At 42.1% G+C, this 22,176-nt stretch overlaps 1 protein-coding gene and 1 pseudogene across 1 annotated transcript; both read right to left on the bottom strand.

Moving 5' to 3' along the window:
- Positions 1-2,850: 2,850 nt before the first annotated feature.
- On the bottom strand, positions 2,851-3,786 carry LOC106986865 (olfactory receptor 2AP1-like). Its single transcript, XM_015085071.2, has one exon. It carries the CDS (start codon positions 3,784-3,786, stop codon positions 2,851-2,853), a length of 936 nt encoding a protein of 311 aa, XP_014940557.2.
- Positions 3,787-5,892: 2,106 nt separating this feature from the next.
- LOC106986867 (zinc finger protein 764-like) lies at positions 5,893-19,944 on the bottom strand (annotated as a pseudogene).
- Between the last annotated feature and the right edge of the window lie 2,232 nt (positions 19,945-22,176).

Here is a 22,176-nt window from a genome sequence, read left to right as displayed (position 1 = left end):
GTTGAGTAATAAACCATTTGAACTCTTAGTGACTTAAAACAACCACATTTATTTAGTTCATGATTCTGTGGGTTGGCTGCTTGGGCTGGGCTCATTTGGGTGGTTCTTCTGTTGATCTTTGATGGGCTCATTCATGCATCCCCAGATGGCTGCTGGCCACCTGGCCACCTGTGCACTGTGTGTGTGTGTGTGTGTGTGTGTGTGTGTGTGTGTGTCTGTGTGTATGTGATTAGTATCAGCAAAAGTGATGGTGGCAAAGAGGTCTTGGGTCTTTTATCATCTAGTAGGACAGCCCAGGCTTACTCACATGGGAGTCAGAGGGTTTCAAAGGCTTTTGGAAGTTCTGCTTGCATAATGATTGCTAGTGTCACAATGTCTGAAGCAAGCCACATGGCCAAACCCAGAGTCAATGTGGGGGGGTCTTACCAAAGAAAGTGGCTGTAGGAAAGCAAAGACTGTGAGACTATCTCTAGCAGTCTCTGATGGTCGTATTTGACATGTGGCCTATGTGCAGTGTTGAAATACAGGAGTAGAGTGTATCTGAGTACCATTTTGAGGGAGGAGACAGCAGGCGTAGGCGACAGATTGCAGGGAAGGGTTAGTGATGGCTTCAAGATGTCTAGCCCAGGGCACCTGGGTGACTCAGTCAGCTGAGCATCCGAGTTCGGCTCAGGTCGTGATCTCACTGTTTTTGAGTCTGAGCCCCACATCGGGCTCTCTGCTGTAAGCCTGTCAGTGCAGAGCCCACTTTGGATCATCTGTCTTCCTCTCTCTGCCCTCCCTGTCTTGTGCTCTCCCTAAAATAAATAAATATTAAAAAAAAGAGATGTCTAGCCTCAAAAGTGAAAGGATGGTGGTACTATGAATACAAATGGGAATGATTTGGAGCTAGTTTGGGGAACCAACCCCTCTCAGAGGAGTGGGTATTTCTGCATACCTATTACCTCAAAAGAAGCAGCATGGTGGAGGCAAGTGAGCAAAAGCTGGTGAAGGACCAGCTTTGAGGGGCTGGGGAGGGAAAGAAAAGGGCTAGAAGCATCAAATATTTTCTATTGCAGACTATTTTTTAGAAGAGGGAACCCAGGCTCAAGGCCACATAAACTAGAAACCAGGAGAAGTAGGGTCTAAATAAAGGCCTGCTTAGCTTGAGAATTTGTGTTCTTTTTTGAAAAGAATGTTTATTTGTTTTGAGAGAGAGGTAGAGAGAGGGTGAACAGGGGAGGGGCAGAGAGAGAGGGAGAGAGAGAATCCCAAACAGCTCCATGTTGTCAGCACAGAGCCCAATGTGGGGCTCGATCTCATGAACCATGAGATCATTACCTGAGCCCAAATAAAGAGTTGGATGCTTAACCAGCTGAGCCACCCAGGCGCTCTTATGTTGTTTTTAATACCCCTGGCACCATGTTGCATCTTTTGAGGTAACAGAGATCCAGAGACCCCTCTCCTTTGAAAGAGGAGGCAAGGATGAGAAAGCAGATGCAGAGCCAGAGATACACTGAGGTGAAGGGAGTGAATTTTTCTGGGCTTAGGCTGCACAGCTTCATGCTTTTCTGAAAATTATGTAATGAGCTGACCAAGGAGAGAAAGAGTGGGAAAGGGAAGGGATCATGATTGAAGACAGAAATATTGTCCCCCAAGGACTTTTGTCAGGGATTTCAGAGGCGAGGAAAGAGATTCCTGAGCAGCCGTGAAGGCCAGGATTGAAGGGGGAGGCATGAAGCCAGAACAGGCCAGGTCTGGGGGCTTCCTGTTCCTTTAGGATAAAGCTATCTTGGGAGCAGAGAAAGAGGAGGCTGACAGTGGGGTGAATGTGGTGAACTTGGCATAAGGGATGTGGGGAAAGGTCAGGAGGGTGAGTGAGGCCTAAGCTCTGGAAGTCTAGCAGTGGTGCATATGATGGTGTAGCTGGAGTCTGAAGTCTGTGACTGTGTGTGCAACTCAAATTTTCCCTTGATGTCTGGTTAATACCCTGTCTTCCTGGAGTTTCAGAGCTGCCTCTTCATACAGAGGGACATTTAGATTTGTCATTGGGGGACACTACTGTGTTTTTACTTAGATAATTTTTTTAATGTTTATTTATTTTTGAGAGAGAGAGAGACAGAAGACAAGCAGGGGAGGCAGAGAGACAGAGGGAGACACAGAATCTGAAACAGGCTCCAGGCTCTGAGCTGTAAGAACAGAGCCCGATGTGAGGCTCAAACCCATGAACCGTGAGATCATGACCTGAGCCGAAGTTGGATGCTTAACTGACTGAGTCACCCAGGACTGCATAGCCCTGAAACTACTATGTTTTTGAGTGGTCCCTGTTCAGACTCTTGACCCAGTCTTACTTTTCTTTCTTTTTTCTTCACCTCCCTGCCTGGTCTATAGGGAGCATTGGTTTTGGTCCCACAGGGATATTTCTACTGACAACCAAGTGAGTGAACTTGGATGCACATGCGCCCTCAATCATGACTTTCGATGAGGCCACAGCCCTGGTTGACAGCCTGACTACAATCTCTTGAGTCACCTTAAGCAGGAGTTACTGATCTAATCACCCAGGTTCTGGCCCACTGAAGCTATGAGATGACAAATGTTTGTTGTTTTACGCCACTAGGTTTTGTGTGTAAGTCATGAAGAGGCAATAGGTAATTAATACATATTTTGGTACCTGGAAGTGGGGTGCTGACATAACAAATACCTAAAATACGGGTGTGGCTTTGGGACCAGGGAATGGATGGAAGCTGGAAAAGCTTTGAGGATTTTGAAGAAAGTATTCATGAAAGCTTAACCTTGAAAATACTTTTTTGTAGAATTCTTGGACTCTGGGGAGGAGAGTCCTATTTCCCTGGAAGGTGACTTGTAGGGCTGTCATTTATTTTGGAGCCATGACATTTTCCTGATCAGGTCTTTCACTACTTGTTTAACTTGTTGGTTCCTGAGAGTGTAGATAAAGGGATTCAAGAGGGGGTCAATAATTGTATTGATTAGGGACACTCCTTTGTTGAAATCAACCCCCTTGCCAGGAGAGGGCTTCACATACATGAAGAAGCAGCTGCCATAGCACAGGGTGACCACAATGATATGGGAGGAACAGGTGGAGAAAGCTTTCTTTCTCTCTTGGACCGACGGGATCCTGACAATTGTCCGGATGATCTGGACATAGGATATGGTGATCAGCACTAGAGTGCTGACCAGTGCCACCACGGCCAGGGTAAAATCCACCATTTCTAACACCTGTGGCCCACTGCACACCACCTCCATTAGAGGCGTATAGTCGCAGAAGAAGTGGTTGATGTGGGTGTCACAGAATGGAAGCTGACTGGTCAGGATGACAGGCACTATGATGAAGAAGAATCCTGCCAGCCAGCAGGTGAGGATAAGCTGTGTGCAGACTCTGTTGCTCATGAGGATGGGGTAGTGGAGGGGCTGGCAGATGGCAATATACCGGTCATAGGCCATGGCTGTGAGGAGGAGGAACTCTGTAGCCCCCAGGAAGATGTGGAAAAAGTCCTGAGTAATGCAGCCAGCAAAACTGATGGTCTTGGTCCCTGTGGCAATGTTGAGCAACATCTTGGGCACGATGACGGTTTGGAACCAAATTTCTAGGCAGGACAGATTCCGGAGGAAGAAGTACATAGGGGTTTGCAGGCGTGTGTCCAGCAAGGTCAGGCTGATGACAACCAGGTTTCCAGAGACAGTCACAAGGTAGGCAAGCAGCAGGAGCAGGAAAACTGCCACCTGAAGCTCTTTGGTGTCTGTCAGGCCTTGGAGGAAGAACTCAGTCACTATGGTCTGATTGGCCATTGTGGGCCTCAGCCCTTTCCAGAAATGTGCAACCTGGGCAGATAGGAGCATCAGAAATTAGGATGAAGAAGATGAAAATTTCTCCTAAAGGGCATCATTCTTTTACCTGTCCACTGTCTCCCTATAGATTCAGGGAAGCAGAGCAGAAGCTTCTGGAGACTCATCCCTAGTCAGAAATCAGCCTAGATCTTTCAGAATCTTTGAGGTATTATTGAATGTCAGTGACTTTTCCCTCTCCTTTCCTTATTTCTTTCCTCTTTTATTTCTTTTATTTGCTCTGAAAAAGGCTACAAAGAATTCTCTGCTCTTCCCCCAGTTCTCTTTAGAACTGGCAAACACCTATTCATCCTTCAAGATCCAGTCTAAGTGTGACCTCTTACATGAGGGCCTGTAGGCCTGCTGATTCTTCTGCTTTCTCCCAGCTCTGGTAACACATAATTTGTGCTTCTGTTATATTTCTGTAGAATCAGTGATGTAGGATAGAACCTGTCTTCCCTGCCAGGCCACAAACATCTTGAGCTTAGGGACTGCTTTTTGTTCATCTGCTCAGCACTTACCTTTCCCTTATCAGTAGATGCACTGGTCTTCTCAGATCTGTATTCACAACAAAAAATTTTTTTCCTTCAAATTTTTTATTTAAGTTCTAGTTAGTTAATATACAGTGTATTATTGTTTTCAGGGGTAGAGTTTAGTGAATCATCACTTGCATATAACACCCAGTGCTCAACACAAGTGCCCTCCTTTTTTTTTTTTTTAATTTTTAAATGTTTATTTATTTTTGAGAGACAGAGAGAGACAGAGAACAAGTCGGGGAGGGGCAGAGACAGAGGGAGACACAGAATCCTAAGCAGGCTCCAGGCTCTGAGCTGTCAGCACAGAGCCTGATGCAGGGCTTGAACCCACAAACTGTGAGATCATGACTTGAGCTGAAGTTAGATGCGTAACTGACTTAGCCACCCAGGTGCCCTGACAAGTGCTCTCCTTAATACCCATCACCCATTTAGCCCATCTCCCACCCACTACCTTCCATCAACTCTCGGTTTCACAACAAAATTTTCTACTTCTTAAAGCATTGCTTGCATATGTAGCATATATTTTGGAATAAGAAGCATTTTTCACTTACCTTGCTGTTTGCTTACATTGAACCCTTATTAAAAGTTGTCTGACATTTGCATCTGGATTGTAAATTACTGGAAGAGAGGGGGTGTCTTATTTTTACTCAGACTCCCTTCCCTCCCCCCACCCCCAGATATATCGAGGTATAATTTATAAATAAAATTGTAAGATATTTAAAGTATACATTATGATGATTTGATATATGTATACATCGTGAAAGGACCCCACAGTTAATTAGCACATCCATCACCTCACATATTAAGCATTTTTTTTTGTTTTTGTTGAGAACATTTAAGTTCTATTTCCTTAAGAAATTTCAATTACACAATACAGTATTATCCACTATAGTCTATGGTCTTTTTTTTTTTTTTTTAAATAAAGTCTGCTTTTACTTCTCTCCTGCCACCCTTTCACATATATGCTGTCTCCCTGAATCCCTGATTCAGGAAAACATGAATGTTGTACACCAGAGTGCAAACCCAAATGAATATAGGAGCCAAACAGGTCACGTAAATGAGGGGAAAATGCCAGATGGAGAGCGCCTGCTTTACCAGAGACATGGACAATGACAAGTGCCAGCTGACATTGGACAGGAGCGGATATGGAGTGGTGGGCATGGCGAACAGCTGTCCCTCAGCTCAGATCAAGTTGCCAAACCTTTGAAGAGGCCAGAAACCTATGTGTGAAAGAAATATCTTTTTAAATCTTAACCAGTAATTTGTAACATTTTAAAATGCTGGTTGGGCCCCAAATCATGTTTAAAAGGTTGCTGCAAGCCAGATTCAGTACATGGCCACCAGTTTTCAATTTCTGCACTAAAAGGACAATGGATAAAACAAAGCTCTTTTCTACTTCAGTCCTCTTGTCTAAGCTGAGAAACAGCTTTTCCGTCCCCACAGGGGTTGTCTTGTGAAGGTGCTTACCTCACGTCTTAATTCGGCAAAGGGGGATTCTAGAGTCTGGGACAGTTGGGAGCAAGGCGTCAGCAGATCCAGCGTGTGAAGGCGTACGGTAAGATGGTCCTCATCCCCCAGGTCCACCTCTTGTCCAGAGTTCTGTGACTTCCCTGGAGCCGCCACAGAGGTTCAGGCCCCTGAGCCCAGCCTGGGCCTCAGGCAACGTCTAGATCTCCACCCTTGGGCTTGCAACCTTTGAGACCATCACCCACACTCCTGGTATATTTCTGGGTAGTGTTGGAAGCCCACAGGTGGGTCCAGGTCCCCGTGGCCAGGGGCCAGGGGCACAGGCAACCCACTGGCACCCTGGCCTCTGTGTCTCCCGGCACCAGGCCTATGGACCCACTGGTGCTTGGCCACTGCTGACTTCTGGCCAAAGCGCCTGCCACGTTGAGGACAGAGGTAGGGGTGGTCCGCTGTGGGTCCACCGATGCGCCGCCATTTCTGAGCTCTGAAGAAGCAGCGCCCGCAGTCTGGGCATGGGTAGGGCTTGTCTCCGGTGTGCGTGCGCACGTGACGCCGAAGGTCTGACGCATGGGCAGTGGCGCGGCCACAGTCCTCGCACTGGAAGGGAGTCTCGCTGCCGTGGACCCGCTGGTGCTTGGAGCTGGCAGAGCTCCGGCTAAAGCAGCGGCCACAGTCATCACGGCGGCAGGGCTTCTGGTCAGCATGGACCCGTAGGTGAGTGGTGAGGGCTGAGCGCTGGGGGAAGCCCGGCCACGGTCCAGGCAGCGGCAGGACGGCTCTCGCCATAGCTGGCCGGGTGCTTGCTCGGAGAGGAGAAAGGGCCAAAACCCTTGCCACAGTCAGGGCTACAGAAAGGCTTCACGCCCGTGTGGGTGCACAGGTGCGCCACCAGGGCCGAGCGCCAGGCAAAACTCCTTCCGCTCATGTAGCAACCGTGACGCTGGCCTGCTCTGGGGACGGGGTGGGCACAGAGTGGGGGGTGAGCTCGGCGGGTTGCCTTGGATGGTCGCTCCAAGCTCTAAGGGAGCCCAGCACAAGGGTGTTTCAGAGCCTTCAGCCCAGGAGGCTGAGCTTCCACAGAAAGGATCTTCTCCGGTGCCTCAGTCCTTTCTCTTTGTCCTTTCCCGTCCTTTTCTGGAATCTGAGTCTGTTTCTGTCAGACACTCTTCCACCTCCGGACCCCGGGCATCAGGGCCCCACAGGTCGGCCCCTTCCTCCATCCAGATGAGGGCTGGCTTAGTGCCTCGGAACCCTGGGAGAACGCAAACGCCATGCGGAGGCCGCCCCCTGCTGTCCCGACTTCCTGACCTGGGGCCTCTCACTGCGGGTGCCAGCCCGAGTGTGGGCGGGGTGGGCAGGGAGGTGGCCCAGCCGAGTAGGCGGGACTTCACCGAGTGCGCCCAGATGACTGTAGGTGTCCGGCACCACGTCCAGCTACAGGCCCTCTGAGCAGGCCGCAGACACCCCCACTCCTACAGCGAGAAGTACACGGCTACGTCTGCTAAGCCTACGGCGCCTGGGCTCGTCTGCTCCCCGAGGCCCCTTCCAGTTCCCACGCAGGGAGCTGGGCCAGAGCCGGCGCTTTGGCAAGTGCAGCCCGGTTCCGGAAGCCTCCTGTACCAGAGGATGCCTCCCCCCCGCGGCCTGGGCCGGGTTCGCAAGGCTAGGAGCGAGGCAGCCGGCCCCTCCAGGAACCGCCAGGATGGCCAAAAGACCAAGAGCTGCTAGCAGAAGGGACACGGACAGTCACTATGTCATACATTAGGTCTTCAGACCTTATTCATCTTATAACTGAAAGCTTGTACACTTCTACCAACCTCTCCCTATTTACCCCCACCCAGCCCATGGTAACCACCATTCTACTCTGTTTCCTTGAGTTTGACTTTTTATTTAGATCCTACATATAAAAGATACCATACAGTATTTGTCTTTGTCTGGCTCATTTCACGTAGTATAATGGCCTCCAAGTTCATCTATGTCATTGCAAGTGGCAGGACTGCCTTCTTTTTTGAGGCCAAATAATAGTCCATTATATATATTACATTTTCTTTATCCATTCATCCATTGATGGCCAACTAGGTTGTTTCCATACCTTGAATACTGTGAATAATGTTGTAATGAACATGGGAGTGCAGGGATCTCTTTGAGATAATGATTTTGTTTCCCTTGGATATATACCCAGAAGTGGGATTGCTGGATCATATGGTAGTTCTATTTTTAATTTCTTGAGGAACCTCTACACTGTTTTCCATAGTGGCTGTGCAAATTTACATTTCTGTCAACAGTGCACAATGGTTCTCTTTTCTCCACATTCTCACCAGTACTTGTTACCTCTTGTCTTTTTGATAGTAGACATCCTGACAGGTGTGAGATGACATATCATTGTGGTTTTGATTTACATTTACTTGATGATTAGTGATGTTGGCATCTTTTCATGTATTTGTTTGGCATATGTATGTCTTCTTTGAAAAAATGTCTATCAGGTGCTCAGACCCCTTTCTCATACTGATCCCTGGGGTATGATAGTTACCTATAAAGGTTTCTAGGGCAGTTCTGGCAAGACATGAAATACTGTGAGGCTTATTGCACCCAGTTTTTGATAAGAAAGATAAACTTCACAGATATTAACTATTGGCCTAGGGCCATGGTGAGAACCTAAAAAATAAGTGGAAGCTTCTTGAATGTTTCCTTGCCTTGATCAGATTCTCTGAGGCTCTTAGGTGTGTTGTTTTATTGAGTAGAAAGGAGGTTTTTCTTTGGAGAAATCTATGGAATTCTTATGAGGGATTTTCTCTCCTTTTAATTGGAGACCAATGACCCAAGACCTCCCTCCACCCTTGGTCCCTTTCACTGCTCTTTAAATATGGGGGATACCTACATTGTGGGGTGTGCCAGATGATTCACCGCAGTAGATATGAGAGCCTTCTAGTTACACCATTTCATAAAATCTAAGGTGCAATTTAGTGTGAGACACACTATTATTTTATGTGCCATTAAGAAGGAAAGATGCTACCCCAACTAGACAATGACCCCATGCTAAAATGCCATTGATCATGAGATGCTTTCTAGTTTTAGAGATGTTGAAATGTATATCTTAAAGTTGCTAAACTATGGAATTTATTTTTAGCTCATTAGAAGTCTGTTTCTCCAGAAAAACGTTGTAAGACCAATGTCTAAGAGGTTACCACCTATGTTTTCTTTTAGGAGTTTTATGGTTTCAGGTCTTACTCGAGACTAATATAACATTGCCAGGCAACTATACTTCATGAAAAAAAAAAGTTCTGTCTATGTTTTAAAACATAAACTATACACTTATGTATCTGTATATGTAAATAATTTAAAAATTAATTAACATACACATATATTGGTGATACTTCCTCAACTTCATTTAAAAGTTTTCACTGATGGGATATATGATTAGAAAAGTTTAGAAAATTTTTGCCTAGGGACCTGTTGCCTCTCTCCTCTCCCACAGGCAGCCAGTGTTTGCAAAGAGGCTCATTTTCTTTCTGGAGAGGACTATCCTCTAGCTTTATTTTTTTAATTTTTTTTTATTTTTAAATTTCTTAACCTGTTGTTTTCTGAGAATGAGCACAAGAAAGCTCACAGGAGCAGTAGCCAATTTGCCTAGTAATTCAGAAACCTTGGTCTTGGGTCATTTCGGGGCTCTGACAAGGGAAACTATGCTCTGTGGCTCCCTCCTTTTCTGCACAGTGACTGGTTATCTGAGAAGGGGCCTCAGGAACTCACCAGCCCAGGGACAACACAAGCTTGTCAGGCCTCTGAGGATCCCCCAAAGAGGGAGCAGGGAGTGTACAGTCTGGCAAGTCCTCTGTGGTTTCATGAAAAGAGCTCAGACTTGCAGCGAAATGTGGAGGCAACTCTGTACAAATAGTCACAGGATTACATTTCCATAGAAATCTTTTCTTGACCCATTCTTCTTTTGTATCTAGCCTTTTCTTCCCTTACGGCAGCAACAATCCTAAAAAATAGCTATCCAAAGACAAAATTCTGTTACTTAGTCAACATCCAAATCATGCAGCAGAAGGGTCAGGGAAAGTCTGAGGTGGGGCTGGAAGCTTCCCCCTTGTGCTATGGTCCATGGTTCCTTCTGGAATCTAAGGTTCTGAAGTTTTAGGTCATGTGAGAGGCTCTGAACAGGTTCCATTCAATGAAAAGAGACATTTGCTTTATAGACTCTTCTATTGCAGACTCAGGGGATCAGTGCTGGGAAAAAACCAAGTGGTACTCAGGGGAATTTGTAATCAGAATTCACTAATTTACTCAGGATATAGTTGTTCTGGCCACAAATTGTAAGCAGGACAATTTGTCAAAAATCCCCCGAGAAGATGACAAAATACTTACCTAAGAGCTTGCTTCCTAATGAATATGTGTCCCTATCAGTTGTTGGTAATGTAGTTGGTAATAACTGTTAGTAGTTTTTTTTTAATTTAGCTTAAAATTTTAATTCCAGTATAGTTAACATACAGTGTTATATTCATTTCAGGTGTTCAATATAGTGATTCAACAGTCCTGTACAGTTTTCCATGCTTATCATTATAAGTGTACTTTTAATTCCCATCGGCTGTTTCACCATTCCCCCCCCCCCCCACCGATAACCCTCTGTTCTCTATAGTTAAGAGTCTGTTTTCTCTGTTCATAAATTTTTTTGAGAACTGGTAAGTAGGTCAAAAGGTATCAGACAACTTTGTCATCCTTATAATTTTGGCTAGCCCTGAAGCATAGCCATATATGTCCAGCCTGATCACAATATTCATTTTATTTTAAATTGTATTGCTCAAATATTATGCTCAGACATGGCATTAAATAAGGGTACTTTTTCATGATGTGGACATGGTATGCCTCTGTATCAGACATCAGAAGACTTTGAATCTAGTCTAGTTCTGTTATTAACACTGAGACCTTGTACAATTCTTTTCCCTCTCCTGAAATCTTAGTTTTTCAGTTTTTTTTTTACTGCATTTTTATTTGTGAGGATTTATTTTATTATTATTTTTAAATATAAGTTCTTGTCAAGTTAGCTAACATACAATGTATATATATGGTTTTGAGGGTAGATGCCCATGATTCATTGCTTACATACAATACCCAGTGCTCATCCCAACAAGTGCCTTCCTCCATGCCCATCACCCATTTCCCCCTTCCCTTGCCTCCCACCCCCCATCAACCTTCAGTCTGTTCTCTGTATTTAAGAGTCTTTTATGGTTTGCCTCCCTCTCTATTTGAAACTATTTTTTCTCCTTCCCTTCTCCCATGGTCTTCTGTTAAGTTTCTCAAGTTCCACCTATGAGTGAAAACATATGATATCTGTCTTTCTGTGTTATTTCACTTAGCATAATACACTCCAGTGCCATCCACGTTGTTGCAAATGGCAGGATTTCATTCTTTCTCATTGCCAAGTAGTATTCCATTGTATGTAAAACCACATCTTCTTTATCCATTCATCAGTTGATGGACATTTGGTCTCTTTCCATAATTTGGCTGTTGTTGAAAGTGCTGCTGTAAACATTGGGGTACAAGTGCTCCTATGAATCAGCACTCCTGTGTCCTTTGAATAAATTCCTAGAAGTGCAGTTGCTCAGTTGTAGGATAATTTTATTTTTAATTTTTTGAGAAACCTTCATACTGTTTTCCAGAGTGGCTGCACCAATTTGCATTTTCACCAATAGTGCAGGAGGGTTCCTGTTTCTCCACATCCTCACCAGCATCTGTTGTTTCCTGAATTGTTAATTTTAGCCACTCTGACTGGTGTAAAGTGGTATCTCAGTGTGGTTTTGATTTGTATTTCCCTGATGATGAGTCATGTTGAGCAGCTTTTCATTTGTCTGTTGGCCATCTGGATGTCTTCTTTGGAAAAGTGTCTATTCATGTCCTCTGCCCATTTCTTGTGTTTTGGGTGTTGAGTTTGGTGAGTTCTTTATAGATTTTGGGTTTAGTTTTTCAGTTTTTACCAACAATTTCTAGCTGTTAAGATCATGAATATGTGTCTATATATTAGATGTCTTGTGATTTGTCTTAATTTCGTTGTTTTCAAGCTTTGAGAAGCTTCCCTATATTTCTCATATTCTAGAATATTGTGAACAGGTTTCTGTTCACCTTTTCTATACCCTTCATGATTCCATCTGAAATTCCAGTTTCCTTTTTGCCTGCTCACCCTGAAGCTGTGTCTAGCTTCTAGGGAACTAACGGAAGTGCCCTCAAGGAAGGCATGGGAATTCATTAATAAGTCTCTGTAGCTACAAAAAAGACCTGTTGTCTTTGCCTTAGGGAGATGGCTTCAGGGATCTTTGTTTTGGGGGTTAGCTAGATGTCTTCTTGGTTCATACAGAAAGAAGCCAGAGAAGCCTAGATCAAACCTTGGGTACTTTCATTATACACATTTGCTGATTAGTACTCAGTGATGACTCAAGGGGACTGTATGCAGATCTCCAGAGAACTTACACAGCTGTCTTGTCTCTGGTACTCTTTCTTGTAAACTCCAGTAATTGCTCATTGTTAATATATAGACATATAGTTGATTTTTATATGTTTACTTGCACTTTGTGATCTTGCTAAATTCACTTATTAGTTCCAGTAGCCTTTGTAGAATCTTTGGAATTTTGTGTTGATGATCATGCAGTCTACAAATAAGACAGTTTTATTTCTTTCTTTCCAATATTTTTTCATGTCTTATTCCACTTTTATAAGTGGACTTCTATAACAGTGTTGAATATGAGTAGTGACAGTGGACATTGCCTTGTTCCCAATCTTAGGTGAAAGACATTCAGTTTTTCCCATTAAGATTAATGTTAGTTGTTGTTTTTTCATGGAGGCCTTATATTAAGTTGAAAAATTTACTTCTCTTTCTAATTTTCTAGGAGTTAAAAAAATCATGAATGTATGTTGAATTTTAACTATGCATTTTCTGCATATACTGAGATAATCATATATTTGAAACATTTTTTTGTTGATATAGTAAATTGTATTGATGGATTATGTTTATTTCATTTTAAAATTATTTAATCCTTCCATGAAATTTAAACTTTTCATTTAATTTGAAGCTTAAAAAAGCCTTATTGAAGTACAATTGCTAAAAAAATTACACACATTTCTAGAAAGAAGTTGTTATGGCCTATGTCAAAGAAATTACTGCTGTGTTTTCTTCTAGAATTTTTATGGTTTCATGTTTCACATTTAGGTCTTTAATCCATTTTGAAATTATTTTTGTGTATGGTGTAAGAAAGTGGTCCATTTTAATTTTTTTGCCCGTTGCTGTCCAGTTTTCCCAATACCATTTGTTGAAGAGACATTTTCCCCCATTGGATATTCTTTCCTGCTTTGTCAAAGATTAATTGACCATAGAGTTGTGGGTTTATTTCTGGGTTTTCTATTCTGTTGTATTGGCCTATTGTTCCTATTTTGTGCCAGTGCCATACTGTTTTGATTATGACAGCTTTGTTTCATTCTTTTTATTTTTAAAGTTTATTTATTTTTGAGAAAGATTGTGCATGCGGGTGTGGGAGGGTCAGAGAGAGAGATCAGGAGACAGAGAATCCCAAGCAGGCTCCACACTGTCAGCACAGAGCCCAATGTGGGGCCCAAACCCATGAACTGTGAGATCATGACCTGAGCTGAAATCAAGAGTCAGACACTTAACTGACTGAGCCATCCAGGTACCCCAATTATGATAGGTTTGTAATATAACTTGAAGTCCAGAATTGTTATGCCTCCATCTCTGTTTTTCTAAGTGTGGTTTGGCTCTTTGGGGTCTTTTGTGGTTCCATACAAATTTTAGGATTGTTTGTTCTACCTCTGAGAAAAATACTTCTGGTATTTTTATAGGGATTACATTAAATGTATAGATTGCTTTGGGTAGTATAGACATTTTAACAATATTTGTTCTTCTAATCCATGAGCATGGAATGTCTTTCCATTTCTTTGTGTCATCTTCAATCTTTCATCCATGTTTTATAGTTTTCAGAGTACAGGTCTTTAACCTCTTTCATTAGGTTTATTGCTAGGTATGTTATTTTTGTTGCAATTGTAAGTGGGATTGATACCTTGATTTCTTGTTCTGCCACTTTATTATTGGTGTATAAAAGTGCAACAGATTTCTGTATGTTGATTTTGTATCTTATGACTTTGCCCAATTCATTTATGAGTTCCAGCAGTTTTTTGGTGGATTCTTTAGGGTTTTCTATAGATAGTATCATGTTATCTGTCAATACTTCTTGTTTGCTGATTTGGATACCTTTATTAGTTTTTGTTGTCTTATTGCTATGGCTGTGGCTTCCAGTACTATGTTGGATACAAGTGTTGAGAGTGGACATTCTTGTCTTGTTCCTGACCTTAGGAGAAAAGCTCTCAGTTTTTCCACATTTAGGATGATGTTGACTGTGTGTTTTTCCTATAAGGTCTTTATTATGTTGAGGTATGTTTCCTCTAAATCCTACTTTGTTGAGGGTTTTTTTAATCACGAATGGATGTTGTACTTTGTCAAATGCTTTTTCTGCATCTATTGAGAGGATCATATGGTTCTCAACCTTTCTTATACTAATGTGATGTATCACATTGATAGATTTACAAATGTTTTTGTTATTTTTTAAATTTATTTTTATTTTTTTAGCATGTGAAAAGTATTTTATCTTTTTTTTTTCAATATGTGAAGTTCATTGTCAAATTGGTTTCCATTCAACACCCAGTGCTCATCCCAAAAGGTGCCTTCCTCAATACCCATCACACACCCCTCCCTTCCACCCCCCATCAACCCTCAGTTTGTTCTCAGTTTTTTTAAAAAAAATTTTTTTTCAACGTTTATTTATTTTTTGGACAGAGAGAGACAGAGCATGAACAGGGGAGGGGCAGAGAGAGAGGGAGACACAGAATCGGAAACAGGCTCCAGGCTCTGAGCCATCAGCCCAGAGCCTGACGCGGGGCTCAAACTCCTGGACTGCGAGATCGTGACCTGGCTGAAGTCGGACGCTTAACCGACTGTGCCACCCAGGCGCCCCATGTTCTCAGTTTTTAAGAGTCTCTTATGCTTTGGCTGTCTTCCACTCTAACCTCTTTTTTTTTTTTGTTTTTTTCCTTCCCGTCTCCCATGGGTTTCTGTTAAGTTTCTCAGGATCCACATAAGAGTGAAAACATATGGTATCTGTCTTTCTCTGTATGGCTTATTTCACTTAGCATCACATTCTTCAATTCCATCCACGTTGCTACAAAGGGCCATATTTCATTCTTTCTCATTGCTACGTAGTACTCCATTGTGTATATAAACCACAATTTCTTTATCCATTCATCAGTTGATGGGCATTTAGGCTCTTTCCATAATTTGGCTATTGTTGAGAGTGCTGCTATAAACATTGGGGTACAAGTGCCCCTTATGCATCAGTACTGTATCCCTTGGGTAAATTCCTAGCAGTGCTATTGCTGGGTCATAGGGTAGGTCTATTTTTAATTTTTTGAGGAACCTCCACACTGTTTTCCAGAGTGGCTGCACCAATTTGCATTCCCACCAACAGTGCAAGAGGGTTCCTGTTTCTCCACATCCTCGCCAGCATCTATAGTCTCCTGATTTGTTCATTTTGGCCACTCTGACTGGAGTGAGGTGATATCTGAGTGTGGTTTTGATTTGTATTTCCCTAATGAGGAGCGACATTGAGCATCTTTTCATGTGCCTGTTGGCCATCTGGATGTCTTCTTTAGAGAAGTGTCTATTCATGTTTTCTGCCCATTTCTTCACTGGGTTATTTGTTTTTCGGGTGTGGAGTTTGGTGAGCTCTTTATAGATTTTAAAGGGCTAGGGATACTAGCCCTTTGTCCGATATGTCATTTGCAAATATCTTTTCCCATTCCATTGGTTGCCTTTTAGTTTTGTTGGTTGTTTCCTTTGCTGTGCAGAAGCTTTTTATCTTCATAAAGACCCAGTAGTTCATTTTTGCTTTTAATTCCCTTGCCTTTGGGGATGTGTCAAGTAAGAAATTGCTACGGCTGAGGTCAGAGAGGTCTTTTCCTGCTTTCTCCTCTAGGGTTTTGATGGTTTCCTGTCTCACATTCGGGTCCTTTATCCATTTTGAGTTTATTTTTGTGAATGGTGTGAGAAAGTGGTCTAGTTTCAGTCTTCTGCATGTTGCTGTCCAGTTCTCCCAGCACCATTTGTTAAAGAGACTGTCTTTTTTCCATTGGATGTTCTTTCCTGCTTTGTCAAAGATGAGTTGGCCATACGTTTGTGGGTCTAGTTCTGGGGTTTCTATTCGATTCCATTGGTCTATGTGTCTGTTTTTGTGCCATACAAATGTTTTTAAAAAAAATTAAAACAAATTTTTTTAATGTTTATTTATTTTTGAGACAGAGAGAGACAGAGCATGAAGGGGGAGGGGCAGAGAGAGAGGGAGACACAGAATCCGAAACAGGCTCCAGGCTCTGAGCTGTCAGCACAGAGCCCGACGTGGGGCTTGAACTCACGGACTGTGAGATCATGACCTGAGCCGAAGTCGGATGCTTAACCGACTGAGCCACTCAGGCGCCCCTAAAATTTTTTTTTAATGTTTATTTATTTTTGAAGGAGAAAGAGACAGAGAGCGAGTAGGGGAAGGGCAGAGAGAGAGGGAGAGACAGAATCCGAAGCAGGCTCCAGGCTTTTGAGCTGTCAGCACAGAGCCTGATGCAGGACTTGAACTCATGAGCTGTAAGATCATAACCTGAGCTGAAGTCAGATGCTTAACTGACTGAGCCACCCAGGAATCCCTGATTGACAAGTATTGAACCACATGTGCAACCCAGGAATAAATCCCACTTGATTGTAGTGAATGATTTTTTTTAAAAAAAATTATTTAAAAATATTTTCATGTTTATTTATTTATTTTGAGAGAGGGAGAGAGAGAGAGAGAGGGAAAGAAAGAGAAATAGTGCACACATGTGTGAGCATGGGAGAGGAATAGAGAGAGGGGGAGAGAGAATCCCAAGTAGGCTCTGCTGTGTCAGCACAGAGCCAGATGTGGGGCTTGATCTCACAAATCATGAGATCATGACCTGAACTGAAAACAAGAGTCAGACATTCAAGTGATCGAGCCCCTCAGGCGCCCTGAATGATATATTTAATGTATTGTTGCATTAGGTTTGCTAGTATTTTGTTGAGGATTTTTTGCATCTGTGTTTATCAGAGATATTGTCCTGTAGTTTTCCTTTCTTGTGGTGTCTTTATCAGGTTTTGGAATCAGGGTAATGCTGGCCTCATAGAATGATTTTGAAACTTTTCCTTCCTCTTGCATTTTTTGGAATAGTTTGAGAAGAATAGGTATTAAATTTTCTTTAAATGTTTGGTAGAATTCACCAGTGAAACCATCTGGCCTTGGACTTTTGTTTGTCAGGTTTTTTTTGATTAGTGTTTCAATTTCTTTCCTGGTTATTGGTCTGTTCAAATTTTCTGTTTCTTCCCTTTTCAGCTTTTTTTATATGGCTCTAGGAATTTGTCCATTTTTTCCAGGTTGTTCAATTTGTTAACATATATTTTTTCGTAATATTGTCTTATAATTGTATTTCTGTGTTGTTGGTTGTGATTTCTCCTGTCTCATTTGTGATTTTATTTATTTGGGTCTTTTCTCTATTGTTTTAGATGAGTCTGGCTAGAGTTTTGTCAGTTTTATTATTTTTTTCAAAGAACCAGGTCCTGGTTTCATTGATCTGTTCTATTGTTCTTTAGTTTCTATATAATTTATTTCTGCTCTAATTTTGAATATTTCCATCTTTCTGCTGGCTTAAGGCTTAATTTGTTCATTTTCTGCCTCCTTTAGGTGTAAGGTTAGGTTGTGTATTTGAGATTTTTCTTGCTTCTTGAGGTAGGACTGTATTGTTATATACTTCCCTCTTAGGATCACTTTCGCTGCATCCCAAAGGTTTGGACTATTGTGTTTTCATTTTCATATGTTTCCATGTATTCTTTTTATTTCCTCTTTGATTTCCTGGTTGATCCATTTATAGTTTAGTAGCATGTTTTATTTATTCATTTAAAATTTATTTATTTATTTATTTTGAGAGAGGTGGGGGGAAGGGCAGAGAGAGAGGCAGAGAGAGAGTCCCAAGCAGGCTCTACGCTGTCATCCCAGAGCCTGATGCAGGACTCAGTCTCACAGACCATGAGATCATGACCCGAGCTGAAATAAAGAATTGGATGCTCAACTGACTTACCCACCTAGGTGCCCTGACACCCACTCTCTTTTGATTGGAGCATTTAGTCCATTACATTCAAAGTAATAAATACAAAGTATGTATTTATTGCTATTTTATTACTTGTTTTTCCATTGTTTCTGGAGATTTTCTCTGATCCTTTCTTGTCTTTGTTGCTTTTGGTCTCTCCTTTGCAGTCAAAAAGTACCCTTTACTATTGCAGGGCTGGTTTAGCGGTCATGAAGTCCTTTAGTTTTTGTTTGTCTGGGAAACTCTTTATCTCTCCTTCTATTCTGAATGATAGCCTTGCTTGATTGCATATTCTTGGCTGCAGATTTTTCTCATTCAGCACTTTGAATATATCATGCCACTCCCTTCTAGCTTGCCAAGTTTCTGTTGAGAAATCTCCAGCTAGCCTTATGGATTTTCCCTGATAAGTTAATGACTTCTTTTGTCTTGCTGCTTTTAAGATTTTTTTCTTTATCACTATATTTTGCAAATGTAATTACAGTATTTCTTGATGTTGGCCTACTTTGTTGATTTTGATGGGAGTTCTCTGTGCCTCCTGGATCTGGATGTCTGCTTCCTCCCCCAGTTTAGGGAAGTTTTCTGCTGTTATTTCTTCAAATAAATTTTCTGTCCCCTTTTCTCTCCTTTCTTCTGGGACTATAATACTAATGTTATTACGTTTGATGGAGTCAGTGAGTTCCCTAATTCTATTCTTGTGTTGCATAATTCTTCTTTCTGTCTTTGATTCAGCTTCCTTGTATTCCATTATTTTGTCTTCTAGGTCACTAGTTCATTCCTCTCCTTCTTCCAGTCTGTTGTTCATTGCATCAAGCCTATTTCCAATCTCATAGATTGCATTCTTCTTCTCTGATTCTTTTTTTACCTCTTTTATGTCACTGATGTCTTCTATTCTTTTCTCAAGCTTGGTGAGTATCCTTATGATAATTGCTTTAAGTTCTCCATCAACCTTCTGGCCATGGCCTTATCTTGTTCTTTGACCTGGGATAATTTCCTCCATCTTGGAATTTTGTCTTCTTTTGTATGTGAGAAAAGCCAGTTAGGTCTCCTGCTCCTGAAAGTAATAGCTTTATGAAGAAGAGTTAATGTAGTGCTCAGGGTCTGGTGCTTTAGGGAGTATCTCCAGTGTGTGGTGCATCACTCTGCTGTTGTGTTTGGCTGCTCTATCCTTCAGGCTGGTTATCTACAGAGGCTCTCCATGCCTGCTATGGACAGTGTTTGGTCCCTGGCCTGAATGTGGTAAGTTCTAACTAGGTCTATTCTGCTCTTCTTGTGTAATGAGAACTGACACCAACTGTACCAGAACTGAGGCCCTGCAGAACTCTCTGGTTGCGAAACATGGCATGTGCAGGGATATGTGCTGGTCTTTTGGGAGAGAGCCCTCTGTACTAGGGCTGAGGCAAGATTGAGTGAGAAGGGCAGTCCCACCAGAGGACAGGCGGTGGAGCTTGGTGTAAGCAAGTTAGGTAGCCAGTGTCCAGGCTGAGCTGCTTCCCTCAGGTGACTCTGTGTTTATGCTAAAGGGTGGGGGAGGGAAATGGTGCCAGCCAATCCTTTGTCCTTAGAGAGGCATCTCCATAAACCTGCCTCTCAGGGACATGCTCCAAGAAGAGTGAATAATGTTCCCTACCCCCCACCCCCCCCCCCCCACCCCGCCGGCTGTATGCCCCAGGCATTTGTCAGATCACTATTTCTATGCTGTTTGCTCCCAGGTTGTTTGCCTGCCTTCTCTCCAGGAGTAGGGTAGTGCCTTCCTGGCTCTATCCCAGGCAAGCCCACAGACCTTTAAAACTCCAGTGTTTGAGTCCTGGTGGTTGCAAGAACTCGCAATTCAACCCCTTGTTTTCTAAGCCAGTGACTTTGGGGAAAAGTTCTTGTTTTCCTCTGTGTGCTTCTCTCTCTCTGTCTCACCCTTCTCCGCGACCATGGCTCCCTCACCTCCACAGCACCCACAATCCATTTCTCCCCTAAACCATGTCTCTGGACTTCCTATCTTCTTTGACGTGGCCTCTTCTTTCCCTTCAGTTGTGGAGTTTGTTCTGTCAGTCTTCAAGTGGATTTCTGGGGGATTTAGGATGATTTGATAGTTATGTAGTTGTCTAGGAGCCAAGGGTCCTCTTACTCTTCCATCATCTTGAAAATCCTGAGTCAGCCTTTCTCTCTTTCTTTCTTTCTTTTTTTTTTTTTTTTTTTGTTGTTTCTGAGTATTTCTTTTAAAAGTGTTTTCAAATTTGTTCTTAGTGTGGCAAACAGTTTGAGGTATTCTTTTATTTTACCATCACATTTAAATGTCTGATTTCTTAAGGTATAGATTTTCCTTATTGATCCCATTTCATCATACTTAGAAATATCCATCCTTTTGTATTATAGGAAATACATTATTATTTCCTTTTCTCCCCACCCCTTCTCTTTACCGGTAACTCTTATTATATAGATTTATCTGGGCAGCTGCACTTGTATTTTGGTGCCTGTATGTCTAACCACCTATCTTTCTAATATCTTCACTGTTTTCTGTTATCTATCTAATGTCTTTATTGTTTTTTGTTGCCTAATGGGAGACCTTATCAGATCTGATTTAGGTCACTATTTTTATTTTGATTTTATCTCTCCAAGTATAAGCTTCATTAAAAAATGTTTATTTATTTTGAGAGAGAGTCTGATTGGGGTAGAGGCAGAGATTGGGAGAGAGAACTTCAAGCAGGCTGTGTGCTGACAGCAGTGCAGGGTTCAATCCCACATGAGATCATGACTTGAGCGAAAATCAAACGTTGGATGCTTAACTGACTGAGCCACCCTGGTGCCCCAGCCTCATTGTTTTATTTGTTATTTCTTTTTTTTTTTAATTTAAATTTTATTTTTTAAATTTACATCCAAATTAGTTAGCATATAGTGCAACAATAATTTCAGGAGTAGATTCCTTAATGCCCCTTACCCATTTAGTTCATCCGCCATCCCACAGCACCTCCAGTAACCCTCTGTTCTCCATATTTAAAAGTCTCTTATGTTTTGTCTCCCTCCCCGTTTTTATATTATTTTTGCTTCCTTCCCTTGTGTTTATCTGTTCTGTGTCTTAAAGTCCTCAATTGAGTGAAGTGATATGATATTTGTTTTTCTCTGACTAATTTCGCTTAGCATAGTACCCTCTAGTTATATCCACGTAGTTGCAAATGGCAAGATTTCATTCCTTTTGATTGCCGAGTAATACTCCATTGTATATATATACCACACATTTATCCATTCATTCATCGATGGACGTTTGGGCCCTTTCCATACTTTGGCTATTGTCAATAGCACTGCTATAAACATTGGGGTACATGTGCCACTTCAAAACAACATACCTGTATCCCTTGGATAAATACCTAGTAGTGCAATTGCTGGGTTGTAGGGTAGTTCTATTTTTACTTTTTTGAGGAACCTCCATACTGTTTTCCAGACTGGCTGCACCAGTTTGCATTCCCACCAGCAGTGCAAAAGAGATCCTCTTTCTCCACATCCTCGCCAACATTTGTTGTTGCCTGAGTTGTTAATGTTAGCCATTCTGACAGGTGTGAGGTGGTATCTCATTGTGGTTTTGATTTGTATTTTTCCCTGATGATGAATGATGTTGAGCATTTTTTCATGTGTCGGTTGGTCATCTGGATGTCTTCTTTGGTGAAGTGTCTATTCATGTCTTTTGCCTATTTCTTCACTGGATTAATTTGTTTTTTGGGCATTGAGTTTGATAAGTTCTTTATAGATTTTGGATACTAACGCTTTATCTGATATGTTGTTTGCAAATATCTTCTCCCATTCTGTTGGTTGCCTTTTAGTTTTGCTGATTGTTTCCTTGGCTTTGCAGAAGTTTTTATTTTGATGAGGTCCCAATAGTTCATTTTTCTTTTGTTTCCCTTGTCTCCGGAGACATGTTGAGTAAGAAGTTGCTGTGGCTGGGGTCAAAGAAGTTTTTGCCTGCTTTCTCCTCTAAGATTTTGATGGCTTCCTGTCTTATGTTTAGGTCTTTTATCCATTTTGAGTTTATTTTTGTGTATGGTGTAAGAAAGTGGTCCAGGTTCATTCTTCTGCATGTCTCTGTCCAGTTTTCCCAGCACCACTTGTTGAAGAGACTGTCTTTATTCCATTGGATATTCTTTCCTGTTTTTTCAAAGATTAGTTGGCCATA

Source organism: Acinonyx jubatus, chromosome B4 (genome assembly GCF_027475565.1).
Source record: "Acinonyx jubatus isolate Ajub_Pintada_27869175 chromosome B4, VMU_Ajub_asm_v1.0, whole genome shotgun sequence".
NCBI classification, from domain to species: Eukaryota; Metazoa; Chordata; class Mammalia; order Carnivora; family Felidae; genus Acinonyx; species Acinonyx jubatus.
The sequence above is the reverse complement of the archived record's forward strand: the minus strand, read 5'-3'. Positions and strand labels throughout refer to the sequence as shown.